Here is a 13,918-nt window from a genome sequence, read left to right on the forward strand (position 1 = left end):
TTTTTTTTCATTCACAAGGTGATTTATTGTGTGCTTTAACCAGAGCTATCGTCATAAGGCACTGGAGATTCCAAAATCATGATCCATATGAGGAATCCCCCTTTTTATTATAAAAAAAAAATCAAAAGAGACCCTTGAGGCCAGAGAGCCTCATGGTAATTCCTATTATACCACATCTCAGGATTCCTTCCCACTGATTCCAGACCCATGTGTTGGTCTTTACTGTGGTTTGTGGAGCACTGGCAGGTGAGTTTCACAGGCCTGAATATTACAGTGGTGTTTACCGTCAGAGCAGGTCTTTGATGCTGTGCCAGAGACTCTCATACAGAGCTGAGTGATGCAACAGCAGCAGCTCTCTCTGGCTGCCATATGGAGAGCAGAGAAACACATCAGGCACAACACGAGAGCTGAGAGAGACAGAGAGAGAAAGAGTTGGAACTACCAGACTGGTTGGATGCTAAATAGCAATCCAGAACCAGTTCAAAGACTCAGCTGCACTCTGAAATTAAGCAATGTTTAGAGACCATAAAGTTTTAAACTACTATTTATTATTATATTCCTACACTGGTCATTTTCAGGTTATAAGCTCATTTTGGATTTACAGCTGCCGTTTGAAAGACTTTTTGGCACAACTGGAGGTGCATGGAATGCTGTCATAAACACTTTGAATTATTATTATTATGACAGCTTTAAATCTAATCTTGATTATTTAATAAGTGCAGAGACACACAATACTCTATCGCACAAAAGTTTGAGGTCTGTACGATTTGTACAAATCTTTTGAAAGAGGTCTCTTAAACTCATATGTATTTATTTACAGTAACATGTTTAATTATAGGGCGTCACGTTGGCGCAGTGGGAAGCATGATCGCCTCACAGCAAGAAGGTCACTGGTTCGATCCAGGTCCGGCTGGATCGGTTGGCATTTCTGTGTGGAGTTAGTATGTTCTCCCCGTGTTCGTTTGGGTTTCCTCTGGGTGCTCCTGTTTCCCCCACAGTCCAAAGACATGCAGTATAGGTGAATTGAATAAGCTAAATTAGGCGTAGTGTATGTGTGTGAATGCAAGAGTGAATGGTGTTTCCCAGTGTTGGGTTGTGGCTGGAAGGGCATTCGCTGCGTAACACATATGCTGGATAAGTTGGTGGTTCATTCTGTTGTGGCGACCCCTGATTAATAAAGGGACTAAGCTGAAAAGAGAATGAATGAATGTTTAATTGGTATTATATTTCATCTGTGGTGTTTCATATTTTTGTGAAAGAGAGGGATATTTTTTTCAGAATACAATCTTATTTAATATTATAAACATATTTACTGCTACTTTTAATCTTAATAAATGTATTCATTTCTTTCTCGTAGCTTGGTTACTCAGAATATCACAAGCACTGTAGCCGTTTCAATATTGTCTCAGCATATAGTGGAAGTTTAGGACTGGACGACATATTTGTCCAATAGCAGTCAGGCAAAGTATTTGGGAAACTGGTGTGAAAACAGTCATTATTTTTACAGTTGCTTCTAATGGTGCGGAAAGTACACACTTCATCTTGAAGCTATGTAATCCAAGTGTTGATCTGGTTTACCCAAACACACCCTTAAGCACTACAACCAAACTCTAGGCTTGCTTTCTATGGAATTAGATTTTCTCAGTATTCGTATCTATATATAAGTGTTTGTGTTGACATGAATCTACAATACATATTCAGATAGGTGTGTGTGTGTGATGCAAAATAACCCACTTTACAGCACAAACAAGAACAGCTTGTATTTAATATACCTATACTTTTGTCTCTTTAGGTGTTACTCAGACCTAGAGGCTGTTCTGGTTATTGATGAGGTTTTCTAATCCCTATAGAAGGAGACTTGAACATGCTACATGCATTAGTCACCAGCATTCTGGGTTTTGAGGTGCTGGTATAGATCCATTCATAAGTGCCCTTGAATAGTATATAGTGCTCTGTTCCCTTTTATGTCGTTGCTTCAAAAACATGTTGGCATCCTCCATGTGAAAGTCACTCTAAAACATCCAAGGACACTTAAGGTGAACGTGCATGCTTGTACGCAATGGAAAATCCTGGACTTGTACAGACAGGTCTCCAGGACACGATTGCAGCATATTTTGCATTATATTCTTATGCCGAGGAGGACGCGAATCCATTAAACCCCTCAGATAGATCCGTTTACAGTCACGCAAGACTTGATTATCGGTTCAGCCAATGATATGGTCAGAGTTTAGGCCATAGCTTTTTATAGCACCGGTTTGTCCCTGTGTGTTTTATGCCCGTGTTATTTCAAAAGCAGGCTTCAGGAAGTTTTGGAGAATGATTTCTTTGTTTTCTTTCCACCATCTGCACTTCTCCCACCCTTTTTCAGTCATTTATCAGGCTCCTTGCATCTCCCATTTCTAGTTTTGTGACCTTTATGGTTTCAATTGGAAAATCATGATTGCAATGTTGAGGTCATACCACCTTTTTTCTCTCCCTTTTTTTGTGCGCAAACATTCATATGAAGCCCTTAGCATTATCGTTGTGAGCTATTCCAGTGTTTTTATTAAGCTTTAATCTTGTCCAGTGGTCAGGGATGTTATCTCTTGTTGCAGTGGCCACATGCATGTACATGTGTGTGTCGAACATCCGTCTGTGTGTGTACTTGAGGTCTCTCCTGTGTTTAACAGCAAGGTGTTCCCTCTGTTCAGAGGCTGCTTAATTGCCTGCAAGTGCCGGGAACCTTCCGGAAAGAGTCCCACTGCTCTGGGGTAAATATTTACTCACTCCGCAACCCTGATCCCAGACCTGTGACGAACAGAGCTCAAACATTAAAGGCGAGCACTGTAGTCAAACACCACAACGTTCAATTTACTCTGCACTTGAGCGTTGATGACTGTTTCCTGGACACAGATTATACATCCTGTTCAAGGAGATCCTCAATTAAAACACACTTTCAAATTAAGAAGCTTCATTAGTTTCTTAGAAACTAAAACTACTTCACAATGGAATGTTTCTGTTACAACCGACCAAACTTTGTAAAAAAAAAATATGCTGTCTTTGTGGCACAGTGGCTCAGTGGTTGACACTGTTATGTCACAGCAAGAAGGTAGCTGGTTCAAGTCCCGGCTAGGCCAGTTGGCATTTTTGGTTTGGAGTTCACATGTTCTCCCTGTCTTCACATGGGTTTCCTCCGGGTGCTCCCGCTTCCCCCAGTCTAAAGACATGAGCGATAGATGAATTGAATAAACTAAACTGGCCGTAGTGTATGAGTGTGTATGGGTGTTTCCCAGTACTGGGTTGCAGTTGAAAGAGCATCAGTTGCATAAAACATATACTGGAATAGTTGGCGGTTCAATCCACTGTGGTGACATCTGAAATAGAGCCGAAGGAAAGTGAATGAAGGAGTTATGCTTTCTTTATATTTAATAATTATTTTTAAATCATACAATTTCAAAAGAACAAATTTTATGTGAATTATTATTTTTGGCACTTTAGTGCTCTGTTAGACAAACTGTTGATTAAAAGTAACTCATCATAGATAGCCACACTTCTTAAAGCAGAATGCATATTCAAAGTTTGTTCATTCAACAACTAAATTGTCATTAAAAAACTTCACAAGTGCAATAGTATTTGTAAAATACTAGTAATTTGTCCCTTTGCAATTAGTGATGCTCACTGTGAGAAATTCACACAACTCCATGTTAACAGTTTAATTTAAACAGTTTTAAGGAAGAGTTTAATTGCAGTATTGTCTAAATGTCTGCAGTATTGTATAGTGCACTAAGCAATATTTTTTCTACAGTCTTTGACTAACCTGAACAGTGTATAGACACCGTAATAGGATAAAATATGTTCAGTTTGGGCAGCACGGTGGCACAGTGGGTAGCATGTTCGCCTCACAGCAAGAAGGTCGCTGATTCGGGCCTCAGCTGGGTCAGTCTGCGTTTCTGTGTGGAGTTTGCATGTTCTTCCCGTGTTAGTGTGGGTTTCCTTCGGGTGCTCTGGTTTCCCCCACAAGTCCAAAGACATGTGATATAGGTGAATCGGGTAAGCTAAATTGTCCGTAGTGTCTGTGTGTGAGTGTAAGAGTGTATGGGTGTTTCCCAGTGATAGGTTGCGGCTGGAAGGGCATCCCTTCCGTAAAACATATGCTGGATAAGTTCTCGCGGTTCATTCCACTGTGGCGACCCCAGATTAATAAAGGGACTAAGCTGAAAACAAAATGAATGAATGAATGAATGAATGAATGAATGTTCAGTTTGTTTATTTTGTACAATTATTCAAATCTAAAGAACAGCTTGGACTTTTTAATGCATTACAGAGCTATGTAGCTGTCTATCTAAAAGTGCACCAAGCGCTATGAAATTATAAGTATTGGATTAGGATTGGTGTTGGCAGATACCCTTTATTGAATGATTGGATTTGGGTCACAAAATTCTTTGTTTCCTTATTTACATGTTGACAACTAGATTTTAAAGCTATTTAAATTTAAATAACGGGGACAGAAAATAGGAATTTGTAGCTGTAAAATAAGCTGGTCATTTTAAAATCAAGTCAGCTTTTCAGAATTGCAAAACAAAAAAAACATTCTTACAAATGTATGTATATAAATATTTATGGATTTGTATAGAAAACAGACATTTTAATTGTAACATACAGTATCACAGGTAACTTGGATACATTCAAAATACACGTTTTATCTTGCAAATTCAAGATTTATTGTTCGTTCATTCATTCATTCATTCATTCATTCATTCATTATTTTATTCATTATTTTGCAGAAATCGCATATTTTAGTTGCATTTATTTTTTGTCTTTTTTGATTTGCCCATCCTGGGCTTTGTTTCTGCTAGTCTTTCTCCTTTTCATCTTGTTCCCGTCCTAATTTGGCTTTCTGCATCTTAGCCAGTACGGGATTCCCGCCTGCCATCCTTCATTGTGCCTTATCATTTCTATGCCACTCACGCTCCTCCTAGCATCTGCTCCCGCTGCAGCATGATCTAAGAATGCCGTAGGAAGCAGAGTCACAGACACGTGTTTAGAAAGCTTAATGCAGTGAAGATTATTGACTGTAACCTGCTGTATGCTCAACACTAACTGTTACTTAGTGCTTTTGACTGCCTTTTCAGCTTACCATTTTTTCAAATCATCATTACTTATTGTGCATTATTTAGGCACATTTTTGTACTATTCACTGTGCCATTAAATACAGTACTCAAAGACAGTATATCCCATGAGGGATACAAAATAGTTATAAAACTATTAAACAAATAAATAAAAAAATAAATAAATAAAAAAGCACCCAAAAAGAATTTTTGGTTTATGCTTTCTAATAACTGCACACTATGAATATGTTTTTAAGCATTAGCTAATAGTTAATTCATTGTTAACTTAAATTAAATTAATATTAATAAAGTATGAAAATACATTAAGCACATTATACTGTATATGCTTACTAATGTCTATCAATGTAGAGTTAATGCTTAACAAACAATAAAGTAAATCATTGCTAATGGGTAATAAAGGATTTATAGTGTGCACTTATTATAAAGTGTTGTCGAATTTTTAAAAGCGATCCCATAAAAACGCACCCCATGTGGATTCATTATTGTGTTAAACATCCTGTGCTTCGTAATGTTAAGCACTAAAAGCCTAACTGAGAGGATTATTTTAGGGACAGACAAGATGATTATCCCAGGCTTGGAATTAGCACCGTCACTGTGTTGAACAGGATGACCTTAGCTAGTGTACTCACAGTGTGCCCTGCAGAGGCCAGACGTCATCCAAGTGTCACCATCGCTGGAAGTCACTTTGGCTAAATTAGGAGGAAACATGGGTGCCTAAAATCCTTTTCCACTCCTGTGAAACACACACACACACACACACACACACACGCGCATCCTTATCAGAGGCTCATCATTGCATATCATTGCATGCTATCCTGTTCCCTGGCATCTGTTGCCATGGCAACATATAGCAACACAGTTCCCTGTCTGCCAAGTTTCCGGATGGTTGTTGGTGTTTTTGGTGCAAGTCTGATTTATAAATGACTGTAAACAAACAATACAGGTTAGCAACAACCCTCATCGTGGTGTTTTTTTTTCTCCTTCAGATACTTTTATACTGCTCATGCGTCACTGCTACTTCTTGGTACATTTCCGTGCATTGGTACGTACTGTAATTAGTTACTCTAATTAAAGAAGGGGATTACTGTTCACTTTTAGGTGAGTGTGCAGACTTACCTAAACTTAGTTAAGACTTTTCAGACACATAATTAGAAGTTATTTAAATACAGATTCAGTGATGTAATTATTAATTGGTAGTTAATTACATTTTGAAGTAACTTACCCAACACGTCAAGGTGGTTTCTTACTCCACATTTATATTATGAAGTACTGTTATGTTGGAAGTTTGTCCTAAAGATATTTGGTGTCAACTTGTGGAGGAAAATCTACAGAATAATGGGAAAGGAGTTGAAAAAGGTAAAATGTACTCATCAGTATTCAGATGTTAACAAACCTTCAAATGGTGATAAGAAAATGATATTGCAGAAAATAGCAACAGTATTTTGTTGAAAGTTGAAACAGTATGTGCTGTATTTGGATTTTACAGAAGTAATATAGTACAGGTTGAATAGTTTTTACTCAATTTAGTTGCAAATTGTATATTGAAAACATTTTATACGAATATGATAGTGAATAAATGTTATACACTCACTGGCCACTTTATTAGGTACACCTTACTAATACCAAATATTAGTAAGTTTGATAGCAAAATAAACATAAAAAGCATTAAACTTAACATCAATGCAGTGAGAAAATGGGAGTTAGGAAAGCATCTAATAAAAGCATGTAGTAGTATTTGCACAAGCTTGGAAATTTGGCCCTCAGGTCATCCACGACCACACAACTAGTCTTATGTTAAATGGCTATATTTTTGGCAATAGCTAAAAATATATTGTATGGGTCAAAATTATGTATTTTTCTTGTGTAGTTTTGCCAAACATAATCAGATTATTAAGTAAAGATCGTATTCCTTGAATATATTTTGTAAATGTCTTCAAGTAAATGAATCAAAACTCCAAAAAACTTAATTTTGACCACTTTAAAGAGGGTTTTCTCAATATTTAGATTCATTTGACCCCGTAATCCTGGGACGCATTTACCACTTTATACAGTAGAATAGCAGCTTTACAGTATTAATCCCGGTGTTTACACACAGTCATTACTTGAACAGAGGAAATTAGCTGGAGAAAATTTCCACATCTAATCTTAAAACAAAAATATATAGTTATAAACAAAAATATATATACACATATCAAGTTACACAGAATCTGCACACTTTTTCTCATCATTGTTTTCTTTATTTTTAATCTTTATCTTTATTTTATTTTTTAGCTGTAAATAATGGTAAATACCTCATGCAGTGAGTGTAAATGAAGAGTTGTGGGTATGTTTGGAGAACACGTCGAATGCTGGATCTGCTGAGGTTTCTGTAAAGTAATAGGGCTGACGTGAAGGCCTGTAAATACCTAAAGATGACATTACAACCAAGCAGAGCTTTTTCACTTCACGAACATGTAAGAAGTCAAGCATTCCAATGTCAAAGAGGCCACTGCTATAGTCGACAGGCAACTGGAACTAATTTTCTTCCTTTTCCTCCCAGTTGACAGTGTCTGTTTGCACGGTGTTTGACTGTGGAAATCGAGCGGCACAGATTCCTGCGTCTTGTAAGGCCACAAAATAGAGCTTTTTGAGAAAAGAGAACCTGCTGCTTTCACATCTTTTGATTGGCATCAGCTCGTCTCATGTTGTAATATTCCTAAAATACCATTTAATGCGCCATTTTATGCTGTCCTTAAAGCACTAGATGCAGCATAGATGCAAAGAAATGGCACTGTGTCTGTACCAGAAGGTGCTCAATACTTTGGTCACTTTATAAAGTCACTTTTTTCATCTGAGAGACTGTTGTTTTCTACAAAGCATGCTAACTCAATAATCCATTTATTTTAAGGGCTTAAGGGCATGATGCAGTGTTCTGATTGCTGCTGCCTGCTGCTCGCTTTGTGTTTTCCACAATTAAGTTTTGTGTGTGTGCGTCTCTTTCAAACAGGAAGCAGAAGTACTGCGGAGCCCTGAAAGTTTTACAGTTAACTGCTCCATTAACTCTTTAATCAGACACATGTAATGGAGTCTTGCTCCGAGTGAAGTCACGCCAAGAGAATGTTTTTCCCTTTGCGTTTGTGTTTGTTTGAGATGTTTTTTTTAGATGCCTTGTTTTAAGTGCTGACTGCATAGTCCTATTTTTGAAATTTGTTTGTGTTTATTTTAGTGTCCATGCAATTATTGAAACAGACCGCAGCGGCTTTCAATCATGATAAAACACATTTCAGCAAGTCCACCTACTGCATAATCACCATTTACGGTGGCTCGTAAGATCGGGACTCATTTTTCCTCATTCCCAGCGTGCACTTCCATTTCAGAGCTGTCACCCGAACAGAAAGTTAGGGTCTGCGATCAATGGCATTGGCTAAATTGGCTTTATTATGAGTTTCATTCCACCATCCACCTGTTTCATACACTGGAGGAACAGGATGGTGAGGAAATAACATCTCTCTTTTTTTTTTCTGCTGAAACTCGCCCAGGGCTGCAACTGCGCCTGCTGCCTCATTTCGGCATGATAAATGTCATGACAAAGACTCTATGTCAAAAAATAAAAGAGCCCGAAAAACCCACTGAAGCATTGCGTTATGGGTTTGGCCAATGTTGTCAGGCTGAACTCATCCTCACCTCTTGTGTCGTCCAGCTCTTTTTGCCGGTGTTTACTCTAGGAACCAGAATCACTTGATTTTCTTCATTCATGCAGTAGAATTTGGCCACAAAGACAACACAAAACTGTGCAGCGTCTGGGGTTAATTATCATAAAATTGGACAAATGTCAGCCAGAACATGGGTAAAGCAATTGGTTACACTCTTGTCCGCTCCTCTGTTTTGATTGGGTCCAGTGAAAGCAGACGTTTCAGTAGGAGGCAGTGGTTTATTGTAGACAGTGTTGTCTGTTGGCAGTTGTGTGTTGGTTCAGAGAGACGAGCTCATGCCAGGCCACTAAACACAGGAACCTCCCACCGCCAATGCATTATGATGTCATTGCCTCTGCCTCTGATTGGACGCAGGATGAGGGAAACCCCAGAGCTGATTGGGTGGAGTCATAACTGTCTGTTAATGGTTGTTTTCTTTTCTTCTCCGCTGTTTTATTTATGTTGAGGTTTGTAGCTGTCGTCAAATGCTTATGAGAACTTTGTTTAAATCATGTTTTCGTATACACAGATTTTTTTGTTTTTCCCAACTTATACTGCAATAGCCAATTTTCATTGGTAAACTCATGATCATGTAGAACTTTTCATGGAATTTCTGGAATATTCAGACTTTTTTTAAATGGCAATTTTCTGGCCTGCAAATTTAATGGAAATGAATAAAAAATATCTACAGTATCATTTTTTCTAGCTTTAATATTATTTTCAGTCAATCTATTTGATAGTAGAAACCATTTTGAACATTATTATTATTATTATTGTTATCATCAATACTATCATTATTATTATTATCATAATTATTATAATCATTATTATTATTATTATTATTATTATTATTATTATTATTATTATTATTATTATTATTATTATTATTATTTATTATCATCAATATCATTGTTATTTTATTTTTTATTATCAATATCATCATTATTATTATTCTTATCATTATAATCATCAACATCATCATTATTCTTATTGTTATCATTATTATCATCAATATTATCATTATTATATTTATTGTTATCATTATTATCATCTATATCATTATTATTATTATTATTGTTATCATTATTATCATAAATATCATTATTATTATTATTATTATTATTATCATCATTATTATTATTTTATTATCATCAATATCCTCATTATTATTATTATCATTATTATAATCATTATTATTATTATTATTATTATTATTATTATTATACTTATTATTATTATTATCATAATTATCATCAATGCCATCATTGTCATTATTATTATTATAATTATTATCACCAATGCCATCATTGTCATTATTATTATTATAATTATTATTATTATTATCATTATTATCATCAATGCCATCATTGTCATTATTATTATTATAATTATTATTATTATTATCATCATTATTATTATTATTATTATTATTATTATTAATAAATTTTTGTTTTAAGTAATGGCTGCTTAAAAGTCAGCTCTACCATCAAAGGAATAAAAGATATTTGTAAAAATTATATTAAAACCATTTAATTTATTTAACAAAATTATCATTTACTTTATTTGTATGTGTACAAGCATATCATTATATTTATTAGAGTAATTAAAGCATAAGAAATAAACATCATAAACATTGAAAAAATATTACTCCCCACAAGCCATTGACCACTTTGAACATAGTAAGCATTTATAGTGAATGCTAAATTTTTTAATTGAATTGACAAAACTTTCACCTAAAACAAAACAAACAAACAAATGCATAAGTGGTCGCAAAAAGGCTGGTGACTTTTCAGGTCAGTGGATCATCCTTATTATTCAACCTCAATTTATGTTCAAATAACACAAACTATTGAATCATCTTGATATTATGAGTGTAGTCTCCTTCAAATAATTTAGAAATAAGATCCTTATCGAGTCATCATGAACAACGAGGTGAAAAAAAGTCACATAGATTGATTATCCAAGAGAAGAGTGTAAATCCTGAAGTGCATCTCCTCTCTCTGGTGTCTCCTCTAGATGTTTGTGGTCAATAAAGCTGATGACAGCAGCTGCTCCCTGCATGAGTTCACCATCAGCGGCTCAACATACGCTCCAGAGGGAGAAGTGTAAGAGTACACAAACACACACACTCTCATCCTTTTTTAAAATATCTGCTCAGTTCTACCCAAAATCCGGGATACTAACTTTGTATTTCCATCACTTAATCTTGCGTTGACTGTGTCTCGCTCAGCCTGAAAGCTGACAAGCAGGTGCAGTGTGGCGATTATGATGGCCTGGTGGAACTGGCTACAATTTGCTCCCTGTGCAATGACTCCTCGCTGGACTATAATGAGGTCAGTATTGTGTGCTTGAATTTTCTTCTTACAATGTTTACCTTTCTGGTTTTAACAAAGTGCCTCGTTCAGTATTTTCAAGTCCTGTTCTGTTCTTAGAAGTGCTCGCTCTGGTGAACGACAGCTTATTAATTTGCTTTTTTTGCACTTTTGCCTTGCATTTCTCACCTCTGTGCCAATGCCATGATGGTGTTTATGGCATTGCGTAATATCATTCATACTCTGAGGTTGTCGGGTTGGGTAAAGGACAGCCGCAAGTTAAGACAAGCCGGAGATTTTTAAAACGTGTTTTTGTTGTTGAAGGAAGCGCTGATCTAATGTTGTAGAGTTTAAGGACATCGCTAGAGTAATAATAGATGGCACTGGCTGTCGTAGCTAGCGAGGTGTTTGAACACAGTTGTACTCTCAGTGTATTCTGGCCATGTTTTGATAAAAATGATAAATGGTTCACTATCAGATTAAATGTCATGTTCCTCTACCACAGCGGACTCCTTCCTGGAATAATGCAAATATTTCTAAAGAGAGAGTCATGAAGTGAACTGTGAACTTTAGAGGCTTGAATAAACTGAGAGATAGATGGTTTTGAAAGTCATGAAAATTAAAAATTAAACCACTAACAAGATATAATAAGGCTTCATTTATTAACGCTGATTACCACATTAATAAATATGAACTAACAATGAAAATAGTTCAAAATCATTTGTTTTCATTTTTTTGATCATTTATTACTGTATATGTAAAACAGTGCAACCAGATATTAGTTACCATTTACGTATAATTAATATTTGTAATTAATTACTTTTTCTGCTTTTTATTTATTGAAAATTGGTAATTGAAATTCCTTTTACACTGGTTGCCTTGTTTGCTCATGGGCTATTTCTCCATTAGACAGTCTCCTAAAGCATTGGTTTCATTTAAGTGCGGTAACTCACTGTAATTGGCAGTCAGTTTCAGTCAGATTCATTTGTGAGTCTAAATCTTTAGCATTTTCTAACACATTCTTTAAAAAGTGTTTTTGTTAATTGATTGAACTGAGCTAACACAATCTAATCATAAACATGTATTTTTTGACTGACATTCATAAAGTTGAATTAATAGTGTAACTAATAAATTGCAAGATTTCAGTAAGTAGTTAGTCAATTCTTTCACAATTTTTACAATATCTTTATCAAATGTAATCTACAGTATACAGCTGTAAACCAAATCTATAGCAAATATCAGTTTGGAAATTTTATTGATATTATTCTAAAATATTTACTGGTAACAATGTTCTCTTTGATTATTTCATCTAATTAAAATGTTCCACAAATTAAATCACTGTATGTTTTTGCTTTTGTTGGTGCATTACAACGTTTAATAATAAAAATCTGTAAATCCTAAAGACTGGTACTGACAAATAAACTGAATTAAAAAACTTTCAAATGATTTACATTAAATAATATGATCACTAAATGTTTGATGTCAGTTATGTTTTTTCCCCAATTCAGATTTAATTTAGCACAATATAAAAATGTTACATAACATTGTATCTTGAACTAATAAACATTTGATTTATCATGAATTCTAAAAGCCAAATAAAATAATAATAATAAATGTTTATTGCGAACCAAACAGCATGTTAAAAATAATTTTTGAAGGATCATGTGGCATTGAAACTTGCGTAATGATGTTGACAATTCAGTTTTGCAGGAAAAATATATATTTTATGAAACCTATTAGTAATAATAAAAAAATTATGGAAATTTTTATTTTACATTACTGTTTTTATATATGTATGTATATTTTGTCACTGAAATAAAGCCTTAGTGAGCATCATATGAACATTAGTGTACATGGATTATCCTCATTTATTTTTATCAAACATATGCAATTTATTAACTGTTTACCTAACAATCAAAATCTTGACCTGGAACTTTTTTCTTTTTAAAATTCTCAATCAGTCATTTAAACTACATAAAATGACATGAATATTTACAATAACACTTTATTTTGATGGTCCATTTGAGTATTAGTAGACTGTCAGCTTAATATCTGTTGATACTGCTCCTTTAGCAGACATTTAACTGACTATAAGAAACTTTGCAAGTACCGTACTTGTCAGCTTACACTAACCCTTACCCCAACCTAACAGTCTACTTTTAATTTAATGAGAATTAGTTGTAGTGTATCTTAAATTCAACAAACAGACCATCAACATAAAGTGTGACCAAATTGACTGAGCAATAATTCCAGGAACCCTCATGTAAAAATATTTCAATTTGATTGTTGCTGCAGTTTTACAGGGTTATATGAGGTTACATTCCTTTTTTACACATTTATTTGCTCTATTGCTTTCGTTTGACATTTAAAGTGCAAAGCAACTATCATTTCAAAAGCGAGTGCTTGACTCCAGGCTCGTGTTTGAATTGAATATACTGTACCAGTACTGTATATTTTGTGTTGTTTGAGTGTTTACACACTTATGCTCTTATTCTGTACCACAGGCCAAAGGAGTGTATGAGAAAGTGGGAGAAGCCACAGAAACCGCACTCACCACGCTGGTGGAGAAGATGAATGTGTTTAAAACAGACCTTTCTGGACTCAGTAAAGTGGACAGAGCTGCAGCTTGCAACTTGGTAAGAAAGAGCCACGGGGTGCTGGAGGATATGAGACAGACTGCAATAAAAGAGCACATAACTGCTGGTGAAAGTGATGAGAAATGATAGATAGATATATATATATAGAGAGAGAGAGAGAGATAGTTGAGGCTTTAGACAAAATGAGAAAGATCCTGTTTATTTTTTCACAAAAAGGGAGTTATTCTACT

At 35.1% G+C, this 13,918-nt stretch overlaps 1 protein-coding gene across 1 annotated transcript in view; it reads left to right on the forward strand.

Moving 5' to 3' along the window:
- Window positions 1-13,918, forward strand: part of atp2a3 (ATPase sarcoplasmic/endoplasmic reticulum Ca2+ transporting 3) — a 100,062-nt gene that overhangs the window by 58,712 nt on the left and 27,432 nt on the right. The window contains 3 exon segments of the mRNA XM_056457945.1: window positions 10,796-10,884; window positions 11,010-11,112; window positions 13,596-13,727. Coding sequence (XP_056313920.1) covers window positions 10,796-10,884; window positions 11,010-11,112; window positions 13,596-13,727 — 324 coding nt within the window.

Source organism: Danio aesculapii, chromosome 5 (genome assembly GCF_903798145.1).
Source record: "Danio aesculapii chromosome 5, fDanAes4.1, whole genome shotgun sequence".
In the NCBI taxonomy this organism is placed as follows: Eukaryota; Metazoa; Chordata; class Actinopteri; order Cypriniformes; family Danionidae; genus Danio; species Danio aesculapii.